Genomic DNA, 22,193 nt, shown 5'->3' with positions numbered 1-22,193 from the left:
CATAAGCAATTGTACTACTAACTCAACCTCTTTAAACAAATATGTCAGTCAGGTGACATTCCCTCTCATACTATATCCTCTCTCTACAGCTCTACAGCTTCCTACTTCTGAGAGCACAGATTGACAAAGTTTATTAAATAGGAGAATGGGAAAAGAAACTGAATAAATCTCTTGAGGAAGCGAAAGTACATACTGGGATCACATCAAATTGCACTTAAATTGACCCCAGAAATTGCCCTATTTTTGGCACTTTCCAGATGGATTTCAACAGCCAAGAAATCAAAACTTAGATTCTCAGTGCAACTAGAGCACTGATTCCTAGAAAATGGCACACAACTGTAGCCCCTAGGATTGGAGAATGGATGGAGGAAATGACTGCGCAGAAAATGACAGATACAAATCAAACGGGCCGCATGGATTCTTTACATGAATACTGATAATTTCAAGGCCCTAGCATTAGCATATTAAATATATATACACACACACACATACACATATACAGTGGGGACGGAAAGTATTCAGATCCCCTTAGATTTTTCACTCTTTGTTATGTTGCAGCCATTTGCTAAAATCATTTAAGTTCATTTTTTTTTCCTCATTAATGTACACACAGCACCCCATATTGACAGAAAAACACAGAATCGTTGACATTTTTGCAGATTTATTAAAAAAGAAAAACTGAAATATCACATGGTCCTAAGTATTCAGACCCTTTGCTGTGACATTCATATATTTAACTCAGGTGCTGTCCATTTCTTCTGATCATCCTTGAGATGGTTCTACACCTTCATTTGAGTACAGCTGTGTTTGATTATACTGATTGGACTTAATTAGGAAAGCCACACATCTGTCTATATAAGACCTTACAGCTCACAGTGCATGTCAGAGCAAATGAAAATCATGAGGTCAAAGGAACTGCCTGAAGAGCTCAGAGACAGAATTGTGGCAAGGCACAGATCTGGCCAAGGTTACAAAAAAATTTCTGCTGCACTTAAGGTTCCTAAGAGCACAGTGGCCTCCATAATCCTTAAATGGAAGATGTTTGGGACGACCAGAACCTTTGCTAGAGCTGGCCGTCCGGCCAAACTGAGCTATCGGGGGAGAAGAGCCTTGGTGAGAGAGGTAAAGAAGAACCCAAAGATCACTGTGGCTGAGCTCCAGAGATGCAGTCGGGAGATGGGAGAAAGTTGTAGAAAGTCAACCATCACTGCAGCCTCGGGGCTTTATGGTAGAGTGGCCCGATGGAAGCCATATGAAAGCCTGCAAGGAGTTTGCTAAAAAAAACACCTGAAGGACTCCAAGATGGTGAGAAATAAGATTCTCCGGGGGGCGTGGCCTGAGGAGCTATGGAGTAGGACGCTTGTAGTGAGTGCTCCGTTTGCCCACACTCCTGTAATAGCCATCCTGCTCTAATCCTACCAATCCTGCCAGAAAACTACACCCCAACAGGCTTATCCCGTCACCTGCATGGCCCTTGATGCTGCCTGACCGCCTAGAGCGCTGCCCGAGGCCGCAAAGACCGGATCGTTCCGCCCTGGGGCTTCCCTGTAGGATAGTCCCCGGCTTTGGCCTAGTGCTTGGAGCGGCGGCCATTTTGCTCCACCCGGCGGCGGCTCCTATTTATCTCCCGGACACACCAAGCTCCCCCGAGACTGATCTCTGCCTGCCTTGGTCCCCGGATTGCCTGTGGCCCCCAGCGCTGAGCCTCTGCACCCTGCAGCAGCTTGTAGGACGGCCCGCGGCTCTGGCCTGGTCCTCGGAGCGGCGGCCATCTTGCTACACCCAGCAACGGCCCTATTAGTCCTCCTGGCCTGCCTGGCTCCCCAAAAGACTGACCTTCACCTGCCTGGGCCTCCGGACCTCCCCTAAAAGTGCAGCACCGTATCCAGTGGCAGCCAGTGGGACGGCACGTGGCTCTAGCCTGGTTCCTAGATCGGCGGCCATCTTGCTTCACCCACAGTGGGCTTGTGCGAGTGCTGCTGCAGGTCTCCCTGACCACCTGAGCCCAGTTTCTCCCTTCCACAACCACTGCTCTCACAACTATCCGGCCACACCTTGTAACCTTTACTGGACAGCTCTGGAACTGTGGCAAGAAGAGATTCTTGAAGATTCGGCCTGGTAAGCGGCGGCCATACTTGTTCACCCCAAAGGCCCGCTGGTCATCTTTAGACTATGTCTCCACCGAAAAAGACTTCCGAGGCTGCTGACAAGCTTGCCAAGTACCGCCGCCTTGAGGGAGAGCAACAGGCTAAGGATGGCGCTGGTCCCTCTCTGGACACGGAACATTCTACGGTGGCCACAAACAAGGTACTCAATGCTATTGCCCTTTGCCAGAGCACGCTTACCACCAAAATTGAGGGAGTCAAAATTGATGTGTCCCTTATCCGACAGGACCTTTCTACCCTGCGGGACCGCGTGGCAGAGACGGAGACACGCATTAGCAGAGCGGAAGACATCTTACTCCCCCTACAACATACTACATACTATGAGGTGCGCCGCCAGCTCCAACAGATTAGTGCAAAACAGGATGACATGGAAAATCGCCTCCGGAGATGTAATCTCCGATTCATCTGCCTCCCTGAGACTGCCGAGGGCAACGACGCGGCAAGTTTCCTTGAAAACCTCCTGACATCCACCTTCGGCAGAGATGCATTTTCGGTAATGTTTGCGGTGGAAAGAGCGCATCGAATCCCTGCTCGTCCTCCTCCTTCAGGGGCTCCACCGCGCACCCTGATAGCGAAATTCCTCAACTTCAGGGACCGCGACAAGATCCTCAGCCTGACCAGAGAGAAGGGGAATATCCCCCACACCAACACACAGGTGGCTGTATTTCCGGACCTTTCCAATGAGGTACAACGTCAAAGATCCAAGTTCCAGGATTTTAAACGATGCCTCCGAGTACTACACCTCAAATACGCTATGCTATACCCTGCAAAGCTCCGTGTGGAATGTGAGGGCCGAACCCACTTCTTTGAAGACCCTGAGTTAGCATCCACTTGGATTGATCAGAGAGATCGCCGAGACTGAGTGCAACACCTTGCCTATAAGCTGTGAGTACTTTGTTTTTCTCCCCCCTGATCCCCCCCGTACCCGCAATATCATCCAACGCTGTACTGCTGAGCCCCTCAGTAGGCACATCGTATGTACATATCCTTTGCTGGAACTGGGGGACGGATTTGCAAATCCTTTTCAGCCCTATACTGGATTTCACAGTGACTCATGATCCCCACTTCCCTTATACCTAGGAAATGCCTGTGGAGGACAGTAGATCGAACACCACTAATAACTCTGTTACTTTACTTTATCACCCAGATGGCAAGCGGAGCCCCCCCCTACACGGCCGTAATGGCGCTGCACCTCTGTGGCTCTTACACCTCATGCGCTTCTCAGAGAAGAAGTCGCCCCCTAGTGTTTATGTGAATTTTTTCATTCCCCGTTTGTTTGACTGGTTTCTTTTCCCCCTTGTTTTTTTTCTTTTTCATATGGGTATCTATGCTCCTCTGAAATTAAGTTTCTTGCCTCCAACGGGTCCTAAACATTGGATGTCCCCTGTTGATACCTGGTTATGGGATGCCATGTCTGTGCCAAGTTTGGGTGGCATTGGACTGGGAGGGAGGGAAAATGTTGTGGTTATTATTTTTCTCACACCACCATGTTTGCAACTGTTTACTTATGCTAACGGTACTATGTTATTATCATACATGCACTGTCGATACTATTTATCAATGTGTTATATGCTATCTGATGTGGCTGTGTCTGCTCTGCCGGTCCTGATCCAGCCACGGTTCATCATATGCACCCTCTACCCGCCATGAGTTCTCTGAAGTTCCTTACGTGGAATGTTAGAGGCTTGCACAATAAGATTAAATGCACAGCCGCCCTGACATTCCTTAAATCCCAGCATGCTGACATCATCACCCTAGTTGAGACCCACGTCACGGGCCACTTACAATCCTCTCTCAAAAAACCTTGGATTGGTTGGGCATACCACGCCACCCACACCTCTTACTCCAGGGGTGTATCGGTCCTGATTGCTAAAAGGGTTCAGTTCGACCTAATACTACTCCAGACGGACCGGCAGGGCAGATACGTGTTTATACACGCCGCTATTAACGGCTCCCCTATTTTGATACTTGCCTGCTATATCCCCCCTCCATACAACTCACTTGTGATTAAGGAGGGCCTTGCCTTTATGGCACAACACACCTCTGTACCGGCGGTGTGGATGGGGGACTTTAATATGACCCTCATCCCCACTCTAGACTGAATGGGCGCACCAGACCTCCCTCTAGACCCACCGCCCACCGGCCCATACCAGACTACACCGTATACTGACTGACTTTGCTCTTGTAGACACTTGGCGCCACAAGCACCCACATTCTAAAGTCTTTTCATGTTTCTCAGCTAGCCATAACACAATGTCACAAATCGATTTTATTATAATTTCAAAGACCCTGACACCTAAACTGGAAGACGTGGGCTTTGCTCCGAGAATACTCTCGGATCACGCCCCTTACTGGGTTACGATTCAGCTCCTGAAGGCCTCTCCTGCTTCTCTTTGGCGGTTAAACCCGTTTTGGCTGACTGCCCTGCAGGACCAGGATGACATCCCCACAGAACTGCAATACTATTTTTCAGCCAACAGGGAGTCAGCCACACCTGACATGGTGTGGGAGACGTTCAAGCTCCACGCCCGCTCCCTGCTCTCCACACGTATTAACAGACTTAAGCGATCATCGAAACTCATTGTCCAACAGGCTACAGAACACCTACAGGTGCTGGAGGAGGCGTTCCACCGAGACCCCTCGCCCAGCACGGCCAACAATCTTAAGATTCAGACGCAACAGGTCTCCCAGTTACATATTGAGAAGGCCAAACAGCGCATCTTTTTCTGTAGGCAAAGGGTATTTGAGTATGGAGAAAGATCAGGCAAACTTCTTGCATACCTTGCTCACTTGGATTCACGTCCCCCTGTGGTGGTGTCGTTGACCGATCATCAGGGGAATGACATCACCAATCCGCAACAAGTAGCAGAGGAATTTGCGAGATTCTATCGCACACTCTACACCTCTCGGGTCACTCACACTCCCCAAGATACCAAAGATTACTTAGCGAAAATAGAGTTCCCTAGATTGACTGACGCCCAACGTGAACTCTTAGAAGCTCCCATTACTAAAGAAGATATTTCTGAGGCTATTTCCTGTCTGGCTGCATCTAAGGCCCCAGGATCGGATGGCTTGCCACTTGAATTCTATGCCACCTACTCTGAAATTTTAACCCCTAAACTCCATGATCTATACAAATCCATATTTGATACCGGAATCCTACCTCCCTCTATGAGAGAAGCCCAAATTGTGGTAATCCCTAAGCCTGGTAAGGACCCCAAATACCCAGAATCATATAGACCCATTTCCTTATTACAGGTTGACATTAAAATACTTGCCAAGATTCTGGCCTCCCGCCTTAACCAGGTTATTCTTTCCCTGATCCACCCCGATCAGACAGGCTTTATGCCAGGGAAGAATACTGCTATGAATATTCGCCGTCTATTTATGAACATCCAGGGGTCCCATGATGCAGTCGGCTCGAGGGTTGTGGTGGCTTTAGACGCCGCCAAGGCCTTCGATTCCGTGGAGTGGAATTATCTATGGGAGTGCCTTTCGAGATTTGGACTTGGCCCCAACTTTATTCGTTGGGTTCAGCTCCTGTGTCAATCCCCGAAGGCCAAGGTGTTTGTAAATGGTTGGCTCTCGAATCAATTCCCGCTGGAGAGAGGGACCCGACAAGGCTGCCCCCTTTCCCCCATGCTGTACGCATTTGCTGTGGAGCCATTGGCCATCATGGTTCGTGCGGACACCAATATTCAAGGCCTTAAGATAGGGAATCTGGAAGAAAAGATTGGGATGTACGCAGATGATACGCTTCTTTACTTGGCCGACTCGGGTCCCTCCCTCGTTGCAGCCCTCCACTCCATAGAGCATATTGGTAGCCACTCGGGCCTAAGCATAAATTGGTCTAAATCCCAGATCCTTCCGATTGACCATTTCCCTCCCTCACTCACATCCCCCCCTCTGACTCTCCCTAGGGTCTCTGTAATTAAGTACCTCGGCGTGCAAGTTACTAGATCGCTTACAGACTACATACTTCTGAACATTGAACCCCTGTACACCCTGATTAAGACTAAGACACAAAATTGGGCTCGACTACCCCTGGGTGTCATGGGACGCATCAGTCTAGTCAAAATGATACTTCTCCCAAAGATACTTTATTTGGTGTGGCATGCTCCCCTGTATATACCACAAAAATTTTTCAAAACAATTGAATCTATTCTCAATTTGTTCATATGGGGATCCAGCAGACACAAATTATCTTGGAAAATACTTAAAAACCCAGTGACTTTGGGAGGAGTTGCTCTTCCAGACTTTCAGAACTATTATCTTGCCTCCCAACTGTCCCACTTCTATAATTTTGACAGGAACGAGCTACCAAGATACCAGCTGCTACTCTGTGAACACCCTGATAACCCAGCTCATACCCCACTTCAATCAGTCCTAAGGGTCCCATTGACAGGACATACCCCCCAACATAAAGCAGGCATGTTGACACATCACCGGAGGGTGTGGCGGTTGGCACTACAAAAACTCGGGATTCCACAGATTCATTCCCACACCCCCCTTTGGTTCAACACACGCCTACCTGAGCTGTTGTCTATCCCGAACCCCGCGGTTTGGATATGTTGCGGGATCTTGTATATACACCAGATCATGACGACTACGGGACTTAAAACATTTCAAACATTAAAAGACGAATTCTCACTTCCCAATCACCTCCTTTTCAGGTACTTACAACTTCGCCATGCTATACAAACTCAGTTTGCTGGCTCCAACCCATCCCTGACAGTCCCCTCCGTAGTAGACACGATCACAGGTGCTGAGCCAGCCAAACTAATCTCCACTCTTTATTCCGCCATCCGTCTTCCCAACTCCATAGCCCTGGCCTATAGTGCTAAGACTAGATGGGAGGTGGAGATTGGAATGATTGAAGATGAGGATTGGGATGAGATCTTGGAAGGCGTGAAAAAGGTTTCCCCTAAACTGTCGGACCGCCTAACACAGTTGTATATCATACATAGAACATATCTGACTCCTCAGAGGATAGCGCGTTTCAAACCCATGCATAATCCAGGATGCCGCCTATGCGACCACACCCCAGGCTCTTTCTATCACCTTATATGGTCCTGTCCAATTATCCAAACATACTGGATACAAGTGATACGCTTCCTCCACGATCAGATGGGCTCTCCTGCTACTCTAGACCCAAAGATGTGTCTGCTCGGTCTCCTACCTGACTTAGACGCTGACAAACCCCTCCATACCTTTCTACATGAAACGCTATTCTTAGCGAGAAAAGCGATAGCCCGTAATTGGATGCAGGCCCTACCCCCTACAATCCAGTGTTGGAAAAAATAAATTAATGACACTCTCCCATATAAGAAGCTGATTTATGTACATAGAGGATGCCCGCTTAAATATGAGCAGGTCTGGAACAGATGGCTGGAGGATGGTGAAACACGTACTTGAAATGTTGATATCTTCCTCTCTTTTTCTTTTCCCCTCCTCTCCCTTCTTCTCTACTGTGTACTGGCTTCATGTCCGGTGGATATTTCACCCGATATCATGTAGATAACTTAATGTGCTCATGTATGTATTGCTGCTCTGGCCATGTTGGCTTATATTATTTTTTATGTACCAAGCATATATTTTCTTAATAAAGTTGGTTTTCCAATTAAAAAAAAAAGAAATAAGATTCTCTGGTCTGATGAGACCAAGATAGAACTTTTTGGCCTTAATTCTAAGCAGTATGTGTTTAGAAAACCAGGCACTGCTCAACACCTGTCCAATACAGTCCCAACAGTGAAGCATAGTGGTGGCAGCATCATGCTGTGGGGGTGTTTTTCAGCTGCAGGGACAGGATGACTGGTTGCAATCAAGGGAGAGATGAATGCGGCCAAGTACAGGGATATCCTGGACGAAAACCTTCTCCAGAGTGCTCAGGACCTCAGACTGGGCCAAAGACTCATATTTGACCCTTTGTTCAGAAGAGCAACAGTCCCACTCAGTAAGTATAAGCATATACTTTCTACTTACTTTTTCTGGAGGGAGGATCACTCTGGTCTGGATTGTATCCAGGGTCAGATATTTTAAAACGCTGAGCTGTGATTAAGGCAGACAGAAATACTAGATAGGTGAAAGGAGTCAGAGCTGCATGAAACATACTGACCCCCAGGGGATGCATTGCACAAGGGGCTGTGCCCAGGTTCCGCCCTGAGGGAAGGTATTTGGGACCTATTACCATCTACATCCCCTCCTCTCTGCCATTGAGGAGACATGGCCTGCTGGTGCGTATATAGAGAGGGTATCAACAGGGCATTTACCTGCAGTGCCACAAAAGGTCTTCAGGGACTTGACTCTCCAGCTTGAGATCACTGCCCTGGACCAGTAATAGCACCCTACTGATCTGCAAGGCAATATATCATTGAACAGGGTCCCACTGCACAGGGTCCAATGCTGACCGGCAACATTATAGGCTGTCCCTGAATGTCCAGACCACCTAGGACACTAAACAAAACTGAAGCCTTGCCTAACGGGGAGGGGTTATGCCTAGGAGGTGATTTCCGGTCTTTTTTGCCAGTGCCCAATCACCCAAAGATGGCAGCATAACCCCATCATAATGGAGATCAAGTCACCCTGTGTTCTGGGATGTCCGATTAGGAAAAAGACTCATATTTGACCCTTTGTTCAGAAGAGCAACAGTCCCACTCGGTAAGTATGAGCATATACTTTCTACTTACTTCTAGAATCAGGTCTCCTGGGATTAACCCCGACAGTCCACCAGCTGCACTCTCCTCATCAAAATCCATCACAAATATCCCATGAAGATTACCTCCACAGATCTGCATTCCAAGCTCTACTGGAGATTTAGAAAGGGTGATTGTACGAACCTCTGAATGTCTTTTTACACCATCCACAGGCGTCCTAAACAAAAAAAAAGTTTAAGTCCAACCTGTAAACTCAGGTGCGAACTTCAATAAAAGATCATGCTATATACAGTATGTGTACGCTGTACATAGACATGGATATACAAAGTAAAGACAGAAGGACAATATTACGAAATTGCTGTAACATGACTAAGTGCATTTAAACTCTCAGACAAAAACATTTAAAATACTGCAGCTCATCTGTCCATAAAAGTGGTGCCTGCGTTTTATTTATTTTTTTCCTTTTATCACCTCCAGGTGATCCTTCTAGTAACACAAGTCTTGTCTTAATGTGACAATGCTCACTTCACTGTAGTATATCTATGGAGGAGCAGCTTGCCACCTTAGGCAGCTCGCTCCAATTTGAACTACAGAACCTTTCCCCTCCCTCTGCACACAATGGCAGAGGTTTCCTGTAGTTCACAATGAAGACATGGGCAAGGATGATGAAAATTAGAGATTTTAAATATAGCAAAGGCACAGTACACAGGAAGTTACAAGCTAAAAGATTTTCTCTTACAGAATCAACAAGTTTTTTTTGCCCTTATCAAAACAGTTTTAATGGAAATCTTAACAGAACAAAAAGGGATCAAATTAGAGAAGTTTACTGTAAGGTTTACATTCACCTTAATAGCATGTGTGTGTGTGTGTCAAGTGCTAATACACGGCGGGTAAAATAAGTTTTGAACACGTCACCATATTTCTAGGTAAATATATTTTTAAAGGCGCTATAAATTTTCCCCACGTCAGTAACAACCCATGCAATCCATACATAAAAAGAAACCAAAACAAATGAGTTCAGGAATTAATTTATGTGTAAAAAAATGGAATGACACGGGAAAAAGTATTGAACACATGAAGAAAGGAAGGTGCAAAAAGGCATGGAAAGCCAAGACACCAGCTGAAATATCAGTAATTAGAAAGCAATCCTGCCTCTCCTCAGTGCAAATTAATATCAGCTGGTTCATTCTCAACTGATGGCCTGTATGCACGCTCAACACGCATGATACATGTTGAAGCTCGTTTAAAGTTTGCAGCACAACATTTAGACAAGCCTATGAAATACTGGGAGAATATAGACCAAAATGTAACACTTTGGATGCCATAATACCCACCATGTTTGGAGGTCAAATGGCACTACACATTACCCCAAAAACACCCCCATGCCAACAGTGGAGTTTGGAGGTGGGAACATGGTTTGTGGCTGTTTTTCAGCATATAGTACTGGCAAACTTCATTATAGGGAGGATAAATGGACAAATATTCCAAGACATTCTTGATAAAAATCTGCTGCCATCTACCAGGAGAATGAAGATGAAACAAGGATGGACATTTCAGCAAGAATGATCCTAAACACAATGCCAAGGAAACTCTCATTTGGCTTTAAAGAAAGAAAATAAAGCGGCTAGAATGGCCCTTCCAATCATCTGACTTGAATCCAATAGAAAATCTATGGAAAGAACTAAAGATCAGAGTTCATAAAAAAGGCCCTCGGGAACCTCCAAGGTTTGAAGACTGATTGTGTGGCAGAATGGACAAAAATCACTTCCAAGCAATGCATGCGACTAGTTACTACATACAGGAGGTGTCTTGAAGCTGTCATTACCAACAAAGAATTTTGTATGAAGTATTAAATACATTTCAGTTAGCATGTTCAATACTTTGTCCCTGTGTCATTCCATTTTATTACACATAACTTAATTTCTGAACTTGTTTTGGTTTCTTTGTATGTATGGATTGCATGGGTTGTTTCTGACATGTGGTGAAAATTTAATGTCAATATTACCTTTATAAATATATTTACTTAGAAAAATGGTGATGTGTTTAATACTCATTTTACCCGCTGTATATCCTGGACCATTATCTAAAACTTTCTAGCAAATACGGACAGCTGAATCAAAAGTAACAAAAATAAAGTATCTACTATTGTGTAGAGCTAATAGTTAAAAGAAAAAAAAAAAAAAAAAAAGTAGAAAAAGCACCTTCTGTAGAGGTATCATGGAATAGGAATAAAGGCAAGCATGAAAATATTGAATATATTACTTGAGAGAACTGCGAGGACTTGTGCTGGGTGTGGTTTCTTTTGAAGGTGGAGTCATAGTTCCCTCATCTTGCTCACTCACAGTGTCAATAACGGAATGATTGTCAGGTGTCGCCGCTCCACTACCATGCGGCGTGGAATGAGAAGTACTTGCATCCAGTCGTGAACTGTTGGAATATTTATAAAATATAGACATTATGATAAAGTAGGCAGTTCTAAGTATAAGAAAAATGAGGGAACGAAAATATATATAAAATCAATGCATTTCTGTTTCAATAGTTTTTATTAGTATTGTGAAAAAGGCAAAAAAGTGAGTACTTTACAGAGCAGCAAACATTCCTTGCATGCTCCGATTCATACAACAAGAAATGGTACATAAGTGTGAGGGAGAGCAGATAAAACACCACAAGAAGATCTTGGTAAACAGGTTAGGTTTTCCATAAGGCCACCAGTGAACACATGGACATCAACAGAAGTAAACAAAGAAAATAAGCATTGAGCTATGAACATAGTATAATACAAGAACATTGTTAACACTGGGCGGTAGATGTCCAGACGACTGCCCTTTAAGTCAGAATAAGGACCAATAAGTCATAAAGATCTTGAGGTCGAGACCTCACTAAAGTGTAATCACTGTGAATAGGCCTACAAAATGGAAAAGCCTTAGTCCAGTGATTATAGCTTCTATAGTACTTCCCGTTACCAGGCAATAGACGGTTCCCCATAAGGGGCTCCAATCCTCCGACTCTAAATGTAAGCTGTTTGAGTAGGAAAAGAAGGAAAAAAAAAAAAAGGGGGGGGAACAGTTAGAGCATGATGCCAATGTTGGCTAGAATCAGGGGAACATTAGAAGGGGTAAAGAGAGAGGGAGGAAAAAGAAGCGAGTCTGTCCGGTCTGTTCTCAAGTCATTATCGGCCTCGCTCTCCCGGGACCTGCAGATAGCCAAGGGGACCATATTTTATCAAAGGTGTATTGTTTATCTTGTAGGACACTCATGATTTTTTCATTCAACATGATCCACGTAAGTTTCCGTTTCATTAAGGCAATATCTATAACGGGGTATTTCCACGCTGTTGCTTTAGCGATTTTAGCTAAGGACATAAAGTGGATCAAGGTCTGGGTATGTCATGGGACATTTTCATTTTCAACAGGCTTATTTAGTAGGGCTATACTCGCATCTTTAGTGATATTAACCATCGTGACTGAGAAAAAAAATGAGTGAACCCTTATCCAAAAGCGACGAACCTTAGGACACGTCCACCATATGTGCAATGGTGTACCTATCTGGCCACAACCCCTGAAGCATGTAGCTAAGGGGCCTGGATACATTTTTAACAAATGCTCCGGTACCAAGTACCATCTGGCATGGACTTGCCTGCTTCCATCAAGGCAACATTTAAGATACCTCTGCATACTCCATTTACACCAGTCCTCCACATTAGGGGTTATGGACAGATTCCTTTCCTACGCCGAATCAATGCATTTCTAGGCCACAAGGCATTTTAAACTTTTTTTTTTGGCTGAGCATCTTTGAAAAAAGATAAGCAGCAGTTGCTGTTTCTTGTGATAGAAAAAACACTTAAAAACACAATTGTGCTGTGTTTGCCCAGATGATTGTAATTTATTACAACAAATACCATATAGCGAACATACATTCTATGTCCAAAGGTATGTGGCCACGCCTCCATTTGAATAAATTATTCCAGTGAAGAGCATAGTAGATGCTTGCAGGCTACACAAAAAATACATTTTAGACAACAATGTGCTTCCAACTTCGTCTAACAAGTCTATAAGACATGGTTTAAAGAGTTTGGTGTGAAGGAACTTGAATGTCCCACACAGAGCCCACGACATTTACCCAGAAGAAAACCCTTAGGACGAACTGGAATGCATATATTTCGAGTCAGGTCTTTATCTCCATCAGTACCTGACCTTAAAAATCCACCGTTGATCTAACAAGAAAAAAAATTCCAAAAAGACAAACTCAAAATAGCAGAGGCTGGTATAGCCACAAATGGTGGGGGGATGCCTTATTAACTCCCAAGGTTTTGGAATGGGATGTCCAATAAGCACAAGCTGGGTTTTGACCATATAAAATAATCATATACATACATTCCCACTGAAAGTAATACAAAATTGCATTTAACTGTCTAAGTAGTTTACTACAAAGACCGCTTATTTCCTATTCTATAAAACAAAACAATGTAATATTCACAAACAATAAAATGTTATAATGCAGAAAGTAACATCACAAAAAAAGGTCACCTGGATCTCGAGTGGAGGGGTTGGCACATATGAGGATTGTACTGAGCCAAGATAGTGATGGTATCACATTGCTGTCCAATAATCAGTCTTGCTTGCTGCTCAGTGGCATTTCTCAGATTTATCCCATTAAACTGTTGGAATACCACACAAAACAATCAACAGGATCTGCCCATGATATATGTGATTTTGTCACTATAAAGGAAACGGTACTGAATGTCCACATTTTAATGCTAGCTAGTGCAACAAAAATGTATATGATCACTAACTAGCATCTCTCTGCATGCAGAGTGTCCAAGCCCAGAGCTAAAATACTTCATTGATAAGACCAGGAACACATACTTTTTTAATTATATGTGTTGCAAGTAAGCATTTAATACCTAGCAAAGAATTCCCAGACCACTATTGGTTGTCTAAATACACAGTGCAGCAGGAGCTGTCTGTCTGGACAGACAGAGCCAATCCGATCAGTAACATTTTTTTTCACATCTGTGTGTACATTTCTGCTTAAGCGATTGATCTTCGTAAACAGGCTTTTACAAAAGGTAGTAAGCTGAGGAAAACATGAGGAATGGAGATTAGTGCTCCACCTGCAGGCTTGTCAGAAGGCTACACATTAAGGGTATGCAATATCTTGTATTTACTGGATAAAGAAGCATTCTATTTTTCAGCCATGGCCATAATAAAGAAAGAAAATGGGTCCCTTTAAGGAAACAATAAAATAAACATAGTATAGCCACGTCTTGTCTCTCTGTGTGAAAAAGGTTTCAAGTGCATCTGGCCACCGTTCAGTAAACCTCCTTTATTTTTTTTTTAAACCTGCAAAGCAAAGTTATAACGTGCTAGTATGCATCGCATACTTTCTTCACCCAGTCTTTCTTCTGGTTGGCGAGCTACAGTCCTTTGATTGGAGGAGCAGCAATAACGTCACTCCCATGCATGCTTGTGAGCCGCTGTTCACGGCAAAGGACTCTGAAGGAACGGCATAGGTATGCCATTCTTTCAGAGCGCATGTACTGTTCACTGACTGCTTTACAAGTAAATATCTCCTAAACCACGTTTAGGAGATATTTACTGTACCTATAGGCAAGCCTTACTATAGGCTTACCATGGGAGTTTTACTCCCACTTTAAGTTGTGGCGGTGCTACTAATGAAGTTTCCTAAAAATAAAAATAAATAAATTATATATATATATATATATATATATATATATATATATATATATATATATATATATATATATATATATATATATATATCACCAAAGCAGTTCTTATATAAATCAACATATACAGTATTTTAGGTAAAGTGTTTTTCTAACACTGAGAGACCTCTTGCACAAAAGGTCTTGATCAGAAAGTGGGAAACCAACACTCTCTGGAAAAGAAAGGGAAGAGCAGAAATCTGGTCCTAAGGGAAGGCTCTGTCTCACGGAGAGAATTGATCTGTCCCACAGAGAAACTCCTGACATGCCATGCAAAGTAGGCCTATCACATCTGATGATAGACCTTGCGGGATGTAGCCTTCTTAGCTTTAAAAATTATAAAAATAATACTCTGAAAAATGCTCCTGTCTGTCGGAAAACTGAGCTTCAGCAGCCATGCCAATAAAACCATTTTTTTTTTTAGAAGCAGGGTGGTAAATTGGTCCTTGGGACAGACTGGAAAAAAATCCTCTGAACTTTTTGGAGGGTGGCACCGGGACTGCCACCCCCTAAGCAAGGTGCCCCTAAACTCCTGAATGCAAGTCCACCAAATGCCAGGGGAGTGACGCAGACTTGAATTATAAAGTATTCTAGAGGGAAAGATCGTAACTACCTTGTAGCCGGAGGACACCACCTCCAGAACCTATTTGTCCAAAATGAGGGATAGCCACCAGCCTAAAAGGGACAGGAGACATCTCCCAACATTCAGATGATGTGGGCTTTTCAGCAGGTTTCCTATAGTGGCACACAGAGAAGAGGAGGAGGCAAGAGAACCAGTGAGAGAACCCAGAAGAGGAGGTTCTGGGCTGCTCTGTGCAATAAGATTGCAAAGAGCAAGAAAGTATCTCAGGTTTATCATTAAAAAAAAAATACTGTACAACTGCTATAAAAAAGTTTAGTAGCTGGGCTTCTCCATTGTGCATTAATGAAAACTGGACTCCAGCCAGTCTCCAGCTTAGCTGTTGGGACAGACCAAACAAAGCCAGTTGAGAAATGTTTGCTGTCAGCCATGACACCACCTCAGAAAAATCTAAAAAGTTAAGACAAATGTTTTACATTTTTTTTAGGGTATGTTTTGTGAATAGGAACTCAAATTTTACAGTAAAAGTGGAAATATACTTCAACCCTTTTACTGCCTATGATGCATGTAGTGCGTCGGGGGGGGGGGGGGGGGGTTACACAAACCCCTTGCAGCTGCAGCTACCAGAAGTGTGTGTAAATCTGGGAGGACAAGAGTCTTTATTCAACCTCTGCAGCTATGTAACTATGTAACAAGCCACTGTCAACTGTCAGATGAAAAAAAAAAATCTGTCTGCTGTGCAACCGCTGGTTAATTTTTTTTTTCACTACAAATAAAAAGCCAGATTTTTGGGAAAAAAAACATTTTTCTTTGTTTTCTCCTAAGTATGTTTTCTCCTTCACTGATGGGCACTTATAACCCTTTCATGACTAAGCCTATTTTGAAGTTAAAATCCGTATTTTTTGCTAGAAAATTACTTAGAGTTCCCAAACATTATATATATTTTTTTAGCAGAGAATCTAGAGAATAAAATAGAGATTGTTGCAATAGTTTATATCACACGGTATTTGTGCAGCGGTGTTTTAAACGCAAATTTTTGGAAAAGGGACACTTTCATGAATTTTAAAAAATCCAAACAGTAAAGTTACCCCAATTTTTTTGTATAATGTGAAAGATGATGTTACGCCGAGTAAATAGATACCAAACATGTCACCCTTTATAATTGCACGCACTCGTGGAATGGCGACAAACTACGGTACCTATGAATTTCCATAGGCGACGCTTTAAATTTTTTTTTACGGTTACCAGGTTAGAGTTACAGAGGAGGTCTAGGGCTAGAATTATTGCTCTCGCTCTGACGATCGCGGCGATACCTCACATGTGTGATTTGAACACCGTTTATATATGCGGGCGCGACTTCCGTATGCGTTTTCTTCGTTGCGCGAGCTCGCGGGGACGGGGGCGCTTTAAAATTTTTATTATTTTTTTTATTTATTTTTTTACTTTATAAATTGTGTTTAAAAAAAAATTTTTTTTTTTACTTTTATTGCTGTCACAAGGAATGTAAACATCCCTTGTGACAGTAATAGGTTCTCTTTATGGAGGCATCGACCCCCGATCCCTCCTTTGCACTTCAAAGTATTCAGATCGCCGAAAACCACTTCCCGGCCAACATTCTGTACACGGCGGGCGGGAAGTGGTTAAAGGATAAGGTCAACCTTTTGTAACATGTTACACCCATATTCAGGATGTAGCACCAGCCCCTGCACCCCCCCTTGTGACAGCGAGCGTGGGATCTTCCGCTCGAGCCCCCTCCCATGCTGTCACAACAGGGGATCGGGGGGGGGGGGGGGGGGTTGGGGTGACAAAAGGTGAACTTATCCTTTAAAGCATGACATTCACAGAGTTCTGTGTGAATGTGAAAGCTACAAGTACCCACAGCCTTTGTAGCTGTCAGCTTGTAGTTCTCAATTAAATCTGCATAGCATCCGAGATCAGCAGATGCTTCGCAGGCTCACTGTAAATTCACCTGCTTATTTGCAGGTGAAAAAAATGTATTTATATATGTATGTAATAATGTTATTATTATTTTATTTTTTTTACTACTAAGGTGAACTTCTCCCTTAAAACTGTGCACACCTGTGGAACTGCAACAAACTACAGTAAATTAAATTATCCATAGGTGATGCTTTAAAAGACTTTACAGGTTAGATTTACATAGGGGGTCTGGTGCTTGTATTTCTGCTTTCGTTCTGACGTTCACGGCGATACCTCACATGTGTGGTGCGATTACCATTTACATATGCATGCAGGACATGTGCATTTGCGTGTGAGTAAGGAGGACTTTTACATTTTTTTATTACCGTATTTATCGGCGTATAACAAGCACTTTTCCCCCCTGAAAATAGGGGGCCAATCACGGGTGCATGTTATACGCCGATAGTGTACCTCGGAGGGGAAGGAGGGGGACGAGCACCGCCGGAATTCACTGAGCCATCATCTCCTGTATAAGTCGGTTCTCACTCGGCTCTGACGTCACACACACAGTCCTGCCTCCGCCACCGGCATTGGACCAGTGTTCTGTCAATCACAGGAGCTGGTCCAATGCCGATGGTGGAGGTGGGACTGTGTATGTGACTGCCGACTGAGAGCCGAGTAAACGGAAGATGACGGCTCGTGATTTCCTGCATGAGAGATGGTGAGGCTGCAGATGGGCATCAGGCTGCATTGATGGGAGATGGGCGCAGATCAGGCTGCATTGATCCTGCAGATGGGCACAGATCAGGCTGCATTAAGGGCTGCTGATGGGCACAGATCAGGCTGCATTGAGGCTGCGGATGGGCACAGATCAGGCTGCATTTATGGGCACTGACCATTATTTTGCTTCAAAGTGGGTTATTTTGAAAAACAAGTTTTTTTTCCTGAAACTTCCCTCATAAATTGAAGGTGTGTGTTATACGCCAATAAATACGGTATTTAATTTAAATGTATTTTTCTTAAGGCTGTACATTACATTTTTTGGATCATTGCTATCACATGGGATGAACAAAGACTGAATCAAAAGGAAGACTCTGGACATAAATGCTTAAAGGGCTTCTTCACTGTACACACCATTGAAGCTTCTGTAGGCAGGATTAACAGGGGAATTACCTCATCTTGGCTATACCCTCCACAACAGACATATCCTCCAGCGTTCTTCAGTGACAGGACTTAGATGTTAGCAGACCATGACCCTGGACCTCTAAAGCACACTGTGGATAACTCAACTGTTGCGCTACAGCAGGATGCAGTGCATGTCAGCAAAATTACAGGCCAGCCCCACTTCTTCCCATCCAGAGCTCTGCTGAGGAGTTAACTGATCCAGAAGCTGCAGTGGTTATGGTGAAGCAGGAATCTTGACAGAAGCATCATGTTAATGGTTTGAAATTTCCTTAGTAAGAAAGTTTCTCTCAGTGGAGAGAGGAGGTCCATCACCTAGTAAATAACTGTGGCTAACTGGGAGTGGTTGGGAGTGGTTGATTAGGGGGATGTTCCTGCAGCCTTCTTTTTTTGGTGGTGTCCAATCACGTGAAGGTAGCTGTGTATAACTTAGTCATAATGATTAAAGAGCTTGTGTCCCATACTGTAAGGCTTTGGAACAATCAGTACTTAGTTCTGTCAAAACTGTCAGCAGTGGACAATGATCAGCTAATGTCTATGGATATTCTTTATTATGGTGAAAATTCAAGATTACATTTTTTAAAATGTAATATAGGATGCTGTATTTTTTTTTTTAGGACCCTTCATGAGGCTAATGAAACTGGACTGAAGACTGAGGAAGCAGAGCACTACAGTTTGCATTACAAGAGAAGTCTAGAATCTGCCAAAGTGCTACATTTTTACAAACTGGCATTGGAGAAAACCTTACCTCCAACAACTGGTCCCCATATTCCAACCCAGCTTGCTGTGCAATGCTTCCTGCCATCACCTTTGATACAAAGATTCCCCCACTCTCTCCTCCTCCAATAGAAATTCCCAAGGGCTCAGCGCCTTTCTGTACTCGGACATGTCGAGGCTCATCCACTAGCGGTCTGAAAAGAGGAAACCAAGCTCAATGTTCCATTTAAATGTAAAAGATATATTACTTTCTCTGAACTTTTCTAAAAACTGAATCCACAAAAACTCTTCAATTACTCTCTGCATAAAGTTTAAGCGCTACATCATGCTTTACTAAAAATCATTATTTAGTTAAAATGCACAACACAGAAATAACTAAACCAACAAAGATAAGATTAACCATTTCCTATTCGGGCCAATTCTGGCACTTCGCTCCTACATGTAAAAATCATAGTAATTTTCTAGAAAAAAAAATTGAGAACCCCCAAACATTGTATATGTTCTCTTTGCAGAGACCCTAAGGAATAAAATGGTGGTCATTGCAACTTTTTTTATTTCACACGGTATTTGCGCAGTGATTTTTCAAATGCTTTTTGGGGAAAAAAAACTGTTTCATGGATAAAAAAAAAAAAAAAAAACAAAACACAGTAAAGTTAGCCAAATTTTTTTGTATAATGTGAAAGATAATATCATGCCAAGTAAATAGATACCTACCATGTCACGCTTTAAAATTGCGCATACTCGTGGAATGGTGGCAAACTTTAGTACTTAAAAATCTCCATAGGCGACGCTTTAAATTTTTTTACAGGTTATCTATTTAGAATTACAGAGGTCCTGGGCCAGAATTATTGCTCTCGCTCTAAGGCACGTGACGATACCTCACATGTGAGATTTGAACGCCGTTTACATATGTGGGCATGACTAATGTATGGGTTTGCTTCGGTGAAAGAGCATGCAGAGAGAGGGGCTTTTTAATTTTTTATTTTATTTTTTTTTTATTTTTTATTTTTTTTTTACACTTTCTCTTTCAAAAAATGTTTTTTGATCTCTTTTATTCCTATTACAAGAAATGTAAACATCCCTTGTAATAGGAATAGTGCGTGACAGGTCTTTTTTATGGAGAGACGTGGGGTCTATAAGACCCCACGTCTCTCCTTCAGGCTGGAAAGACCAAAATCAAAAAAAATAAACTGTCTCAGCTTTTCCAGCTGAGTCCCCAGCATTGTTTACATCTGCCGGCCCGGACGTGACATAACGGTGCGCCTGGGCCTCCGAGAGCCATAGAGATGACTGGTGACCATCTGGTGACCAGAAATCTCTATGGCTAACTTTCGGCGGCGACCGATTCATTCTCGCATGGGCGAGACAGGAGAAGCACCGGAAGGCGACAGGAGGGGAGCTGAACTGCCGCTATGATTGTTCTTACGGTGCACAGAATCGCCAGCAGAAAAAAATTATATCTGGATAATGCCTGTAGCTGCAGGCATCACTGAGACATCACCACTAAAAAGTCCATGACGTCATATGATGTACTGCCTTGGTGAAGGTGGTTTAGCTCACAAAAACAAAAAGGTAGTAAAGCTAGAAATACCCACAATATTATTTTAAAAACAAGATCCCATGATCAACCAGCTGTCAATACATCATTTTCATTGTGTTTTCAGAGACATTTATAAGGTACTTCAAAGCAAAAAAAAAAAAAGGGCTGCCATATTAAACATATGGTGTCAACAGAGCAGGATTAGAAAGTGGGGTACTTTCTTTATCCACTCCATTAGTGCCCCCTGTTATACTATAGGTGCTTTCAGGAAAAAAATCAACAACCAAGCTTGTAAATATAGCACAGCTAATCTTAAGACGTTTCTACACTGTATCTGAATTTAACTAACTATGATGGGAGCATCAGAAACACTTATGCCCCATACACACGAGCGGAAATTCTGCCAGCAAAAGTCCGATGAGAGCTTTTGGTCCGAAAATGTGACCGTGTGTATGCTCCATCGGACTTTTGCTGGCAGAATTCCAGGCAGCAAAAGATTGAGCGCATGCTCTCAATTTTTCAGTCGGAAAAAGTTCCGATCTGAAATTCCGATCGTCTGTACAAATTCTGATGCGCAAAATTCCTACGCATGCAAGGAAATAATTCGAAGGCATGCTCGGAAGCATTGAACTTCATTTTCTCAGCTCGTCGTAGTGTTGTACGTCACAGCGTTCTTGACAGTCGAAAGTTCAGCGAACTTTTGTGTGACCGTGTGTATGCAAGCCAAGCTTGAGCGGAATTCCGTCGGAAAAACCATCCAAAATTTTTTTCCTGATGGAAATTACACTCGTGTGTATGCGCATTAGGCTCCATTCACACCTGAGCTTATAGATTTACTGGTGTTTTTCAAGCGTTTTGTTTAAGCTTTTTTTTGCAGCATATTACAACCTTTTTTAAAGCATTTTAGAAGTGTATTAAAAGCGTTTTACAGCTTCAGCCATTTTTGTTTAGCCAATAGAAAGCACTAGGGGGGAAGAGAGGGAGAGGAAATTAGGAAGGTGGAGAGCTGCTATATGAGCATTTTACAAGCGTTTTTCTGCTCAAGTAAGGTGTTTCTATTGAAGTCTATGGGGCCAAAAACGCTTGTAATCGCCAAAAAAAAAGCTCATGTACTTTGAGCTTCAGGTGACAAAACACTCATATGTGAACAGGGGCTATTGAAATGAGTGAAATTTTGCTTGTTGGGCGTTTTGGAGCTTCAGAGCTGTGAACAGGGTCTTAGGCTTCATGTATACTACAGCTCCTAAACTTGCGTTTAAATATGCTTTTAAGACCGTTTAGGAGCTGCTGCGGTAGGGGAGGTTAAACCTCCCACTCCTGAACGTGGAAGAATCATGTTCAGGATAGGAAAGTTTTAAGCGCTGGCTGCAAAGCGTGGCAAAATCGCACCGCAATTTTGACGTGTTTTTTGTTTTCCCGCAGCCAGCGGTCATAATAGGCCATGTGTACATGAAGCCTTAGGCTGGCCATACATTATACAATTTTCTTATTCAAATTCCTTTAGATTTACCTTCAACTATTTAGTGCAAACGCCTGTCTGATTGCATACAAGTTGAAAATGTTTACGTTTGATCTCAGATTATATGGTTTCGGTATATCTAAAGGAGAATTGTACAAGACAATTGTATAATGTATGGCCAGCCTTAGTCAGTAGAGTTGTGCAGCATACAATGGAAGCCACACAGAATATTTAGGCCCCTTTCACACTGGG

At 43.2% G+C, this 22,193-nt stretch overlaps 1 protein-coding gene across 1 annotated transcript in view; it reads right to left on the bottom strand.

Annotated features, from left to right (window-relative positions):
- The window catches only part of DLG5 (discs large MAGUK scaffold protein 5), a gene marked incomplete in the record, with an annotated part of 215,519 nt that overhangs the window by 41,449 nt on the left and 151,877 nt on the right, over positions 1 to 22,193 (bottom strand). Inside the window, 4 exon segments of the mRNA XM_073596836.1 lie at positions 8,852 to 9,035; positions 11,081 to 11,245; positions 13,345 to 13,475; positions 18,974 to 19,136. Coding sequence (XP_073452937.1) covers positions 8,852 to 9,035; positions 11,081 to 11,245; positions 13,345 to 13,475; positions 18,974 to 19,136 — 643 coding nt within the window.

This window comes from Aquarana catesbeiana, linkage group LG08 (assembly GCF_042186555.1).
Source record: "Aquarana catesbeiana isolate 2022-GZ linkage group LG08, ASM4218655v1, whole genome shotgun sequence".
Classification (NCBI taxonomy): Eukaryota; Metazoa; Chordata; class Amphibia; order Anura; family Ranidae; genus Aquarana; species Aquarana catesbeiana.
Note: the sequence above shows the minus strand (reverse complement) of the source record. Positions and strands in the feature narration are given on the sequence as shown.